Below are 14,007 nucleotides of genomic sequence, written 5' to 3' on the forward strand. Positions count from 1 at the left end.
TCGTTTGAGTGAGCTGGGAATAAATAGCTCAGAGAAACCTAATTCCTGGCGTCGTCCATTTTGTCCGATTTTATCGTGCGAGCACAGCTCCCACAATTGGTGACCCCTTTCTACGAACACGGCGATGGAGTCAGCTGTAGCTTTGAAGCTCCTGGGCTTTGGGGAATCTCACGCGGCCGTTTGGTTTGCTCAAGCGGATTCTCATTTCGCCCTGCGGAACATTACGGAGGACACGACGCGCTACCACCACGTGGTCTCAACGCCTCCTCCGCTTCCCGGGTTCTGAGCTTCCTACAGCACCCGCCGGACGCCGACAAATACGGCGCGCTCAAAGACCTACTCCTCGGTGCGTTTGGACTCACGGAGACTGAACGCGCACGACAACTACGACACCTCCCGGAGCTGGGCGAGGCCCGTCCGTCCGAAAGCATGGACCACATGCTTGCTCTTCTCGGTGACCACAGCCCGGACTTCCTCTTCCGCGAGCTGTTCCTCCAGCGGCTACCCAGGCAGGTACGGTTAGCTTTGGCTAATTCGCCCATCACGGACCCTCGCGCCCTGGCCGAGGAGGCCGATAAATTTTGCTCGGCCAGGCGACACGTCGGAGCGGCCGCCTGGGACCCTGGGCCGACCGAGGCAACGCCCGCGCCACGACCGGCGCCACCACCGGCCGAGTCAACGCCACTGGCGGCAGCGGCCGCCGCGACGCCCCGCCAACCGAACCTGACGCGACCGCCGGAGCCTCCACCAGAGCGGACCATGTGCTATTACCACGCCAGGTTTGGGCAGAAGGCCAGAACGTGCCGCCCACCGTGCACTTTCAGCGGGTCGGGAAACGACCAGGCCGGCGCTCGCTGCCTGCCATGAGCGTCGGCCATTCAGGCAGCCTTCTGTTTATCACGGACACGGAGTCCGGGCGGCGTTTTTTGTGTGACACCGGCGCTCAGCTGAGCGCGATACCCGCCTCGCTGGAGGACAAACAGGCCGCGCTTTGCGGCCCCGCTTTGGTCGCCGAAAACGGTTCCTCCATCCACACCTTCGGTTGGCGCAGCGTCGCATTCTGCTTCGGGGGCCAGCGCTTCAGGTGGGACTTCATCACAGCGAACGTGCCCATGGCCTTGCTGGGTGCAGATTTTCTTTGTGCGCATGGGCTTTTGGTCGACGTCAAACAGCGTCGGCTCATCAACGCGGAGACCTTCAGCTCGCTCGCTTGCTCATTGAGCGGCTCCGCTCCGACCAAGCTCGCCTGCGCGCTCCCGGCCGTTGGCGATTTCACCCGCCAACTCGCCGAGTTTCCCGCCCTCACGCAGCCGACGTTTTCGGCCATCGCCGTCAAGCACAGCGTCGAACACCACATCCCGACCACAGGTCCACCGGTCTACGCCAGGGCTCGCCGCCTCGACCCGGCCAAACTCGCCGTATCGAAGGCGGAATTCGACGTGCTGGAGCGATTGGGAATTGTGCGGTGCTCGAATAGCGCGTGGGCCTCGCCCCTGCACATCGTGCCCAAACCGGGTGGCGGATGGCGACCATGCAGCGATTACCGCCGCCTCAACGACGTCACCACCCCCGACCGGTACCCGATACCACACATACAGGACTTTTCCGCCCGTTTGGCGGGGCGGGTGATCTTCTCCAAGGTCGACCTCATTCGGGGCTACCACCAGGTACCTGTCCGGCCGGCCGACGTTCCGAAGACGGCTGTAATTACACCTTTTGGCCTCTTCGAGTTCCTCCGAATGCCGTTCAGCCTTAAGAACGCGGCCCAGGCCTTCCAGCGGCTGATGGACAGCGTGCTGCGCGATCTCACCTTTCTGTTCGTCTACCTGGATGACATTCTCATCGCCAGCACTTCCCGGGCGGAGCACCTCGTCCACCTGCGCACACTTTTTGAGCGCCTCGGCCAGCACGGCCTCATCATCAACCCGGCGAAATGCCAGTTTGGCATAACGGCCGTCGACTTCCTGGGGCACCACATCACGAAGCGCGGGGCCATCCCGCTGCCTACCAAGGTGGGGGCAGTCACAAGTTTCCCGCGCCCTCGCTACATCAAGGCCCTACAGGATTTTTTGGGGATGGTAAATTTCTACCACCGGTTCGTGCCTGTACGAAGGTTCGTGCCACCGCCCAACTCATGTACCCCCTGTACGAAGCCCTCCGGGGCAAGCCGGCCAAGCACGTCGTCGCCTGGACCACAGAGATGGACGCGGCGTTCACGGGCGCTAAGCTGGCCCTCGCCAACGCGACCATGCTGGCGCACCCGGCGCTCGACGCACCCATCGCCCTCACCACGGACGCTTCCGACTACGCGGTGGGCGCCGTGCATGAACAGTGGGTGAACGGAGCTTGGCAACCGCTGGCCTTCTTCAGCCGGCAGCTTCGCCCTAACGAGCGCAAGTATAGCGCTTTCGACCGCGAGCTCCTCGGCCTTTACCTGGTTGTTCGCCACTTCCGCCATGTTTTGGAGGGCTGCCCGTTAACGGCGTTTGTGGACCACAAACCCCTGGTCTTCGCCATGGCCAAGGTTACGGAGCCGTGGTCGGCCCGCCAGCAGCGCCACCTCTCCGCCGTGTCCGAATTTACGACGGACATCCGGCACGTCGCGGGCAAGGACAACGCTGTGGCCGATTGCCTCTCCCGGTCCGGCGCGAACGCCGTCCACCTGGGTGTGGACTTCGCCCGCATGGCGGCCGACCAGACCGCCGACCCCACAGTGCATGCCAGCGGACACAGGGCTGCGGTTGGCCGACGTCCCCTTCGAGGACACAGGCACAGTTCTCCTATGCGACGTCTCCCTGGGCCAACCTCGCCCCATCGTGCCCACCGAATGGTGGCGGCACATTTTTGACGCCCTCCACGGCCTTTCCCACCCGGGCCGGAAAGCATCACAGAAGCTCGTGGCAGCGAAATTCGTCTGGCACGGGCTCCGTAAAGACGTCCGTGACTGGGCCAATGCCTGTGTCGCCTGCCAGCGCACGAAGGTCCACCGGCACACCCAGGCCCCGTTGGCACCATTCGACGTGCCCGTGCGGCGCTTCGACCATGTCAATGTGGACCTGGTGGGACCCCTTCCCTCCTCGCGGGGCTTCACCCACCTCCTCACAATGGTGGACAGGACCACCAGGTGGCCGGAGGCCATCCCGCTGGCATCAACAACATCCGCCGACATGGCGCAGGCCTTCATTGGCACCTGGATTGCCCGTTTCGTCGCCCCCTCGGACATCTCCTCCGATAGAGGCCCGCAATGCACCTCCGAGCTTTGGGGCGCGGTCGCCCAGGCCTTGGGGGTCAAGCTTCACCGCACCACGGCCGACCACCCCCAAGCCAACGGCTTGTGCGAGCGGTTCCACCGCTCGATGAAGGCCGCTCTCAGGGCCAGCCTCCAGGACGACGGTTGGGCCGACAGGTTCCCGTGGGTCCTATTGGGCCTCCGAACGGCCCCTAAAGAGGACCTCCAGGCTTCCACCACCGAGCTGGGCTACGGCCAGCCACTGCGCGTGCCGGGCGAAGTCATCCCTGACGCCACCGGCCCCTGGTCCGCGGCTCGCTAACGCTCGGTCCTCCAGGAGGCCGCCAGGAGATTTGCCCCCATGCCCACGTCCCACCACGGCTGCCCCCATCCCCACGTCCCCCCAGCACTTCGCACTGCGGAGTATGTTTTTATCCGGCACGACGCACACCGGGGACCGCTCCGGCCCTGTACGATGGACCTTTCCGGGTCCTGAAGAGGGACGACAAGTCATTCACCATCGACATCGGCGGCAAGGCGGACCGCATCTCCGTGGACCGCCTCAAGCCGGCCCTTTTGGACATCGACCAACCTCCACGGTTGGCCCTTCCTCCACATCGGGTCCGTCCCCCGTCAACCAGGCCCCCCCGCCCGACCATCCACCGCCCCGCCACCTCCCACCCCCACACGAATCGTCAGGGGTCGTTTCGGCCGGGTCATCAAAACCCCCCTCAAACTGACTCTCCCGGTGCATGTTAATTCTGGGGGGGCGCGTGTGGCGGTTACTGGTAGCATGACGCAATTACCCTGCACCGGCCGATGACGCAACCGGCGAGCGGTCACGTGTCCAGACTCGCCCGGGCGTGTTGAGACTTGCCTTTACCGGGCGAACGCTTGCCTTGCATACCACGCCCCGTTGAGAGGCGTGGCTTATCTATTTGCATACCACGCCCCGCCTGAGAGGCGTGGCTTTTGTGTGTTGAGTTTCTGATATATATTGCCGCCCGTTCGACGGGCTGATTCAGTGCTTTGGAGTTCGTTTGAGTGAGCTGGGAATAAATAGCTCAGAGAAACCTAATTCCTGGCGTCGTCCATTTTGTCCGATTTTATCGTGCGAGCACAGCTCCCACAATATAATATAACAAATATCATGAAACATTTACATTTTGTAGTCCATTGTATAATTTAAATAAACATAAATGCAAATTTCGCATGTGGAAAAAGTAAGTACACCCTTGGCTCTAATTGGTGGTATTGCCCCGTTTGGCAGAAACAACTCAAGTAGGCGTTTCTTATAACTGTCGACCAGTCTCTGACATCAACTGGGAGAAATTTTTGCCCACCCCACCATGCAGAATTCTTTCAGCTGTGCAATGTTTGATGGGTTTCTTGCATGCACAGCTCGTTTCAAATCCCCCCACAACATCTCGATGGGATTTAGATCCGGGCTTTGACTTGGCCATTCCAGAACCCTCCATTTCTTTCTTTTCAGCCATTCCTTGGTGGATTTACTGGTATGTTTCGGGTCATTGTCATGTTGCAAGGTCCAACTTTGGTTGAGCTTCAACTTTTCGACAGATGGCCTCACATTATCCTCAAGCACCCTCTGGTACAATGAAGAATTCATAGTGGATTCTATGATGGTGAGCTGCCCAGGCCCTGATGCAGCAAAGCTGCCTCAAACCATAATATTTCCACCACCATGCTTTTCAGTTGGTATCAGGTTCTTGTGGTCAAATGCTGTTGTTGGTTTTCGCCAAACATGTCTTCTGGTACTGTGGCCAAATAGCTCTATCTTTGACTCATCTGTCCAGAGCACATTGTTCCAGAAGTGCTGGTCTTTGCCTCGGTGTTCATTGGCAAACTTTAGTCTTGCCCTGATGTTCTTTCTGGACAGCACAGGTTTCCTCCTGGCACACCTCCCATGTAGATCAAATTTGTGCAGCCTCTTTCTAATTGGTAGACTCGTGCGCTTTGACATCAACAGTGGCAAGAGCTACCTGTAGGTCCCGTGATGACATTCTGGTGTTCTTAGAGACTTCTTTCAGCATCTTTCGGTCTGCTCTCCGGCTGAACTTGCTGGGCCGGCCTGGCCTGAACAAGTTGGCAGTTGTTTGGAATCTTTTCCACTTGTAGATGATCTTCTGGACAGTCGAATGATTGATTTCAAATTGTTTGGAGATCTTTTTAAATCCCTTCCCAGACTCGTAGGCATCTATAACCTTCTTTCTGAAGGCCTCAGAGAGCTCTTTTGATCTAGGCATGGTGACGCCGCACACTTCAACAACAAAGAGCAAACCAAACAAAATGTCTGAGGTTTAAATAAGACAGGTTCCTCCAAGATCCTCTCTAACGATGTTCTAATCATTTGCACCTGATTCTAATTTTAGGTATTTGAAGTAGTGATAAATGTAGGGGTGTACTTACTTTTTCCACACGCGAAATTTTCATTCATGTTTATTTAAATTAAATAATGGACTACAAAATGTAAATGTTTCATGATATTTGTTATATTATATCACCTTTATCTGTCAATATTGTTGAAATGAAGATCAAATAGCTGTATGTTGAAATATGTTGAAAAAGTCAAACCTTTACACGGGGTGTACTTACTTTTTCACGTGACTGTAGATGTGCTTCATCATTAACCATTACAGTGCCACCAATGACGCAGATAATCATGGTTGGATTATTACTTGCAATCCCAGACCCAGATGTCGTCGGTTGTCGACCCAGATGGAATTAAAGGAAGATGGAAAAGATATATGGAAATGCTGTTGAATACAGAGAATGAATGGGATGGCAACATAGAGAGTAACCCAGTTTTAGGACCGGCAGAGAAGATAACTGAGAAGGAAGTTGAGGAAGCGATAAAAGCAATGAAGAGTGGAAAAGCGGGAGGGCCGACGGGAGTTGTGGGAGATATGTTGAAGGCAGCAGGAAGTTGGGGTGTGAAGAGAATGACAGAGATCTGTAATCTGGTGGTGAAAGAAGGCCGCATTCCAGTGGATTGGGAACTGAGTACCCTCGTCCCTCTATACAAGGGGAAAGGTGACCCTTTGGAGTGTGGCTCGTACCGAGCGATAAAGTTATTGGAGCATGGAATGAAGGTATTGGAAAGGGTGTTGGAGAGGAGGATAAGGAAGAAAGTGAAGATCGACGAAATGCAGTTTGGATTTATGCCAGGAAGAGGAACGACAGACGCGCTTTTCATTGTGAGGCAGTTGCAGGAGAAGTACATGGAGAAGAGGAAGAAGTTGTTTTTTGGGTTTGTTGATCTGGAGAAAGCATTCGATAGGGTGCCACGCAAAGTATTGACATGGGCATTGAGGAAGTTAGGAGTGGAGGAATGGTTGATCAGAGTCGTGATGGCAATGTACAAAAGAGCGCACACAGCTGTAAGGACGAAGGACGGGAACAGTGGTGAGTTTGAGGTGAAGGTGTGAGTGCATCAGGGGTCGGTACTAAGTCCACTACTATTTGTAGCTGTGATGGAGGTGCTGGCTCGGAACGTAAAGGAGGGTTTACCGTGGGAGTTGTTGTATGCAGATGATCTGGTGTTGATTGCGGAAAGTATGGATGGACTGAAGGAAAAGATGAACAAGTGGAAGGAATGTATGGAGACAAAAGGTCTGAAGGTGAATATCGGAAAGACGAAGGTGATGGCAAGTGGTAAAGCATGTGGTGAGGTGGAAAGAACTGGGAAGTGGCCGTGTGCTATGTGCAGGAAGGGTGTCGGAGTGAACTCCATTCAATGTACAATGTGCGCTGAGTGGGTTCATCAAAAATGTAGTGGTCTGAGAGGGTCATTTACCAGTGTGGCAGCTACATTCAAATGTAAGGTGTGCACAGAGGGAGCTGCAGATGGAGGAAATGTTGAGTTGGATCTTGGAGACGGCGTGAAGCTGGAAGGTGTGAAAACATTTTGCTACCTCGGAGACATGCTGAATGAAGAAGGAGGATTAGACTCGGCAACGGTTGCTCCAGTGAGATGTGCATGGAAGAAGTTTCGGGAACTGAGTGGCGTGCTGATGAGGAGGAGAGTGTCGCTGAAGCTGATGGGAACGGTGTATGCTGCATGTGTGAGAAGTGTTATGATTTATGGGAGCGAGACATGGGTAATGAACGTAGAGCAGCAACGAAGGCTGGAAAGGGTGGAAATGCGAATGGTTCGATGGATGTGCGGAGTATCGTTGAGAGAGAGGAAGACAAATGATGAATTGCGAAAGATGATGGGAATATTGCCTGTGATTGATGCTGTGAAGAGGAACAGGTTGAGATGGTTTGGTCATGTGTTGAGGAAGGATGAAAGTGACTGGTTGAGAAGAGTGATGGAAATGAATGTAGAAGGAAGTAGAGGACGGGGAAGACCGAGAGACTTGGCTAAAGATGGTGGAAGAAGAAATGCGGGCAAGGGGGTTAACAAGGAGAGATGCAGAAAATAGGGCAAAATGGAGAAGATTGTCATGGGGACCGCAAGGCTAAGCCCCGCTCTAGCAGGGAAAATGGCCTTAAAATGTATGTTGTTGTTGTTGTTGTTGTATTATTACTTGCAAAATCGAAAATTTTTCAAGTATATTGGCCGGTTGCGTTTGTTATTCTGTCTGTGTCTGTCTGTCTGTCTGTCTGGTTGTTTGTTTGTTTGTCACCGCCCTACAGGTCACAATTCTAAACCGATCGTCATGAAACTTCACCAAGTTTTAGAGGTCGTCACAGTTGAGAAGCCTATTGATTTTGAGGTCAAAGGTCATCTGGAGGCCAGATTTCTAAAATTGCCATTTTTAATCCGATTGACTTGAAAATTGAACAGCATTTGTCTATTGTTACTGAATTGGGAAACAACTATTTTTGAGGTCAAAAGGTCAAAGGTCAATTCAAGATCAAACTTCTAAAATCATCAATTTTCATCTTAAAATCATCACTTTTCATCCTATTGACCCGAGCTTTGATCAAGATCATCAATTTTGATCTTGATGAAATGGACAATTTGCTGGATCAATTGCAACCTTTTTGGGAGGGGAGGGGGGGGGTAGAGGGGAGGGGGGTGGATTTTGCAAGTGTCGTGCTCTGCATGACGTCTTCTTGTTTGTTTGTTTGTCTCTGTCCGTTTCTTTGTCACTTGTCTGCAGGTCAAAATTCCAAACCGATCGTCATGAAACTTCACCAAGTTGTATAGGTCGTCACAAATGAGAAGCCTATTGATTTTGAGGGCAAAGGTCAAATGTCATCTGGAGGTCAAATTTCTAAAATCGCCATTTTCATCCGATTGACTTGAAAATTGAACAGCATTTGTATATTGAGTCACTAAATTGGGAAATTAGTTATTTTGAGGTCAAAATGTCAAAGGTCAACTCGAGGTCAAATTTTCAAAATCATCAATTTTCATCTGAAAAGCCATCAATTTGCAACCGATTTAATTGAAAATTGAACAGCATTTGCATATCGAGTCAATAAATTGGGAAACATACTATTTTTGAGGTCAAAAGGTCAAAGATCAACTCAATGTCAAACTTCCAAAATCATCAATTTTCATCTGAAAACCCATCAATTTTTATCCGATTGACTTGAAAATTGAACAACATTTGCACATTGTCAATATATTGGGAAACAAACTATTTCTGAGGTCAAAAGGTCAAAGGTCAACTCTAAGTCAAACTTCCAAAATCATCAATTTTCATCTGAAAAATCGTCACTTTTCATCCTATTGACCCGAGCATTGATCAAGGTCGTCAATTTTCATCAACACATGAAAGCCCACAGCATCTTGTTTCTCACAGTCTGAGAGTTCTCTAGGTGCTTTTTTGCAAACTCCAAGCAGGCTTTCATATGTCTTTCACTGAGGAGAGGCTTCCGTCTGGCCACTCTGCCATAAAGCCCAGATCGGTGGAGTGTGTTGCAGTGATGGTTGTCCTTCTGGAAGTTTCTTCCATCTCCACACAGGATCTCTGGAGCTCAGCCAGAGTGACCATCGAGATCTTGGTCACCTCTCCGACCAAAAGGCCCTTCTCCCCCCGACTGCTCAGTTTGGCTGGGCGGCCAGCTCTAGGAAGAGTCCTGGTTGTTCCAAACTTCTTCCAAAGAAGTGGGGGGGAGGAGGGAGGGAGGGAGGGGGGAGGGGGGGAGGGAGGGAGGAGGGGGGGAGGGGGGGGGGGGAGGGAGGGGAGGGGGGGAGGGAGCGGGGAGGGTGGGGGGGAGGGGTAGGGTGGGGGGGAGGGGGGAGGGGGGAGGGGGTAGGGTGGAGGGGGTAGGGGTGGAGGGGAGGGGGAGAGGGGGAGGGTGTAGGGTGGAGGGGGTTAGGGGGTAGGGTGGAGGGGGGAGGGGGGTTAGTGGGAAGGGGGAGGGGATGAAGGGAGGGGCCAGTCAACCAATGACGTTGCAGTTCTCATGGTCGGAGAGCAGCACAACAATCGCGACATCGTCCTGCATCTTCGCAACAGCACGAAGCGGATTTTGGAGACTCACCGATCCTGTGACGCCCTCCAGTACCGGCGTTGCCGGGCGGGGGAAGGGAGACCCGTACATTCCCAACCCGTACATTCGCCCTCTCGACTCAAGCTCACTCGGACAAAAGCCTCGCACAAATTACACCGTGAAGGCCCAATGGCCATGTCTATGCCACAAATCAAGTACGTGAGCGAGTCGGGCGCACTGAATTGAAAATATATAGAACGCTCATACTCCGTGAAAAGTGAAGCCGCCGTGTCGCCATCTTGGTTAGCACGACTCGACCAACTCGCTTCGCGGATCTCGTTTGTTTTGAACGTGTGAATTACGTGCGAACGCGTAACTGTGAGTTTATGGCGGCAAGGAACATCACGTGATCGCTCTGAGCGAATCAGCGCGCTGCTCTGCCACCTGCTCAGATTCCGTGTATAATATTCCTCGCTGAAATGCGCTGAGGTAAATATGAATAAAAAATATGGATCTCGTAAAGATGAAAGCAAAAAAAACCTATGTGGTGTGAATGGCAATGTTCCTCGCTGAAATGTGAAAAAACGCAATCGCTTTTCGCTCTGAAATACGTGCGAACGCGTAACTGAGTTTATGGCGGCAAGGAACATCACGTGATCGCTCTGAGCGAATCAGCGCGCTGCTCTGCCACCGCCTCAGATTCCGTGCATAATATTCCTCGCTGAAATGCGCTGAGGTAAAAATATGGTAAATAAATATTATGAAATAATTTTTTTTAGGTCGGCCATGTTCTTCCCAGGCTCAATGGCCATGCCTATGCCAAATATCAAGCACGTGAGCCTCTCCGTTTGGGAGTCTATCGGTAACATTACACACACACACACAAACTGTGTTTTATATACATATATAGATTGCTTTGCATTCAGTGTCAAAGTTTGCAAAATGCCTGTAATTTAGTTGTCACCATGAAATTTATCTTTGTGCTCTGACATCTATCTGTACTAGGCTTTGAAAGTCCGAGAGGCAGATGTGACGCGGGACATGGTGCAGAAGAGCGTATGTGTCCTCAGTAGCCAGGTGAGGGAGCTTGGCTCTCCATCAGTTTTGGAACCCTGTTTACAATACAAGACATTTTATACAGACTTGGCATTTAATATGGAATATATATTTTTTCTTGACTTGGGTTTACTTTCTTAACTCAGTATATCAATCTGGTGAGTTTCTTTTACACTTCGGTGATTTATTTGTGAAAAGAAACATGTCACTGATTGTCTGTCGCAGCAAGAAGTCAACAACAGGATTATATCACACGTGGCGTGGCAAAATGTACGGACAGGTGCATTTGATGATTGGCTTCACAGTCGGGTATACAAGGGTTGTTGCATTCTGTATTAGTGGAAAACAACTGCTGCACGTCTCCAAAAGTTATTGCCGCTTCCTCTGGAGATGGTCCGTCAACTCGACAATGCTGTTTGTCATGGAGTGGTGGCTTTACGAAATTACGGCATGAAACAGCATGCTATTGCTCGGCAGCATGGCATCACTCAAGGTCAGGTGTCAAAGATCCTGAAACAAAATGCTCAGAGGGGTGTCCCTACTCCAATACCGAGGCCAGGACGTCCCCGCAGAACCACAAGGAGGGTTGATCGCCAGCTGCACCGGTTAGTCCCCAATGGCCGTACCAGGTCAGCTAATCGGCTTAGGGCTGAGTGGCAGCAACTGACAAATGTGCCTGTATCCAGAAGGCTAGTCAACCAACGACTGGTTCAAGCAGGCTATCGTGCCAGGCGACCCCTGAGAAAGCCACCCCTGACCAGACAACACCACCAGCGCCGATTGCAGTGGGCCAGAGAGCACCGTTAATGGCAGCCAGGACACTGGAATCACGTGATCTTCAGTGACGAGTCTAGATTTCTGGTCTATCGTCAAGATGGCCGCGTCCGAGTGCGCAGACAAGTGCATGAAGCCCACAACAAAGATTGTATCGTGCCAAGAGTCCACGCTGGAGGTGGTGGGGTGACCATTTGGGCTGCTTTTCATGCAGGGGGCAAAACTGACCTGGTTGTTCTGAATGGAAACCTGAACCAGTTCAAGTACAGGGCCATTCTGGAAGAAACATTGCTTCCATTTGCTCGAGCAGCCTTTCGAGGAAACTTTGTCTTCCAAGATGACAATGCACGGCCTCATCATGCTTGCATGATCCAACACTTTCTTGCTGACCATGGTGTAGAGCATATGGAGTGGCCTGCCATGTCCCCGGATATGAATCCGAGAGAGAACTTGTGGGCAGAATTAACGCGTCAAATCGACCACTTGGATCAGCAGCCGACATCTGTGCATGAATTGCAGCAGGCTATTGTCACTGCATGGCAAGCGATTCCTGTCCAAACCTTGGCAAATCTGGTGAACAGCATGCCTCAACGTGTACGTGCTCTCCTGAATGCTCGTGGGGGTTACACGAAGTACTGAACTGTAATTTTACTGTCCGTAATCCCAGTCGTAATTCAACTTTTGTTTTTGTTAAAAAAAAATTTGGCTAATGTGCAAAATAAAGAGATACTTCTGGAAAACGCACAGAAGTTTAACACAGTACTGTCCGTGAATTGAGTTCGATATTAGTTTATATCCCTTTCAAGGATCAATTTATTTGTTTCGAAATGTCAAATGTGGTTTTTGTTTCTTTTAAAGGTCACATTAACAAAATCTAGAATAATTTCAACATAATTCCAATGAACTTTTGGTTCTAAGTCATCTTGAAAAGTAAGTTCACCCCCACAAAAAAAATATTCCATATTAAATGCCAAGTCTGTAGTATGCTAAGTTGGGCTATTTAACGGGTTACTGCAATGAAAGGTTAAAAAAAAAGGTTTTTTGGTTTTAAAAAGATGTATCGGTAATAAGGATCTGTGCGTTTTACCAATTATTATTTGTGACGTATGAGTGAAAACGTCAAATTTGTTGGTAACCGCCCCCCCCCCCCCCCCCGAAAAACGATCACGTGAGCAGGGCGGTGCCTTATGCTCTGGCTTTGACGTCATCATACGAAACAATTCAGCAGACTATAATATACATGTGCTGACATGCCGCTTGTGCCGAGTGGCCGGCCCGATATCTTTGTCCGACTTGGAGGAAACAAATTTGACGCTGCATTCTCGGACGAAGATTTATCAGATCGTGAGGATGATAATCATGTCTATGTCAATACCGGGACAATGCATCCATGCATGTACAAACTTGAAATAAAAGTGGGGATTGCGATGATCATGAAATACTGGGTGTGCACAACCAACTGGAAGTTTCGGCAACAGTGACTCGTAAATACACTACCGGTCAAAAGTTTTAGAGCACCTCAATTTTTCCAGTTTTTATTGATATTTACGCAGTTTAATGTCTCAATGTACTCTGAAATTAAGCATAGAACAAATAAACAATTGGGGATAAAAAAAAGAATCATAGAATCATTTTGTTTAACAAAATTTAATTTAAATTTTTGACTCGGCAAAGTAGCCACCTTTTGCAGATATAACCGCCGAACACACTCGTGGCATTCTTTCTACAATGGAAATCAAATATTGTTCGGGAAGTTCTTCTCAACACTGTTGCAGAAGTTCCCACAAATGTGTTGCACTTGTAGGTTGCTTTGCTTTCACCCTTCTGTCCAGTTCATCCCAAACCAGCTCGATGGGGTTTAAGTCTGGAGACTGTGCTGGCCATTCCATGATTTGAAGCCTACTGTCTTGTTCTTTTCTCTCTCTTTTATGCTGGCCATTCCATGATTTGAAGCCTACCATCTTGTTCTTTTCTCTCTCTTTTATCTCTCTCTTCTCTCCGTCTTGATCAGAGGTCTTCGAGCTTTGAGATCAAGCGTAACACGGACGGAGTTGACATCTAACGCTGGCGGAGGCATATCCATTGACGCATTCGCGTGAAATTCAATTTTATAGTTCATAAACAGGTAATACCTACTCCCTCTTGGAGTATTAATAGTGTCAACTAGCCGAAACCCGTGGAACATCCACGGAAGGGAGGATGTGGTGTATGGATAGAGTGTACCATTATGGATGGCATAGGGGATAGATGGTAAATCCATTAGTGCCGTGGGCATCGGGGCACTGGGTGCGGCGTAAAAGGGATAACAAAGTCGAGTCCTTACGCTATTATTATATAGATACTCCCCGTCGATGTGCTTCTGTGGTAATCGCGAATATGAGTCACATACACGGTCACAGTGCCTGACGCCACTGTGACCGTGTTTTGATTAATAAATCTACGAGTCACAAAACACGAACCGAACTCACCTCAAGCAGTAAAAAGGTGCAAATCGCTCCTAGAAACCACCTCATCTCTTCAGACCTCAACACACCTCG

General features: G+C 50.7%; 1 protein-coding gene across 1 annotated transcript in view; it reads left to right on the forward strand.

The window, feature by feature from the left end:
- The window catches only part of LOC137438781 (late secretory pathway protein AVL9 homolog), an 86,574-nt gene that overhangs the window by 28,499 nt on the left and 44,068 nt on the right, over nt 1-14,007 (forward strand). The window contains exon 4 of the mRNA XM_068134134.2: nt 10,646-10,717. Within this exon, the coding sequence (XP_067990235.2) occupies nt 10,646-10,717 (72 nt within the window). The remainder of the gene's footprint in view (nt 1-10,645; nt 10,718-14,007) is intronic.

Source organism: Myxine glutinosa, chromosome 13 (genome assembly GCF_964187855.1).
Source record: "Myxine glutinosa chromosome 13, kmMyxGlut1.1, whole genome shotgun sequence".
Classification (NCBI taxonomy): domain Eukaryota; kingdom Metazoa; phylum Chordata; class Myxini; order Myxiniformes; family Myxinidae; genus Myxine; species Myxine glutinosa.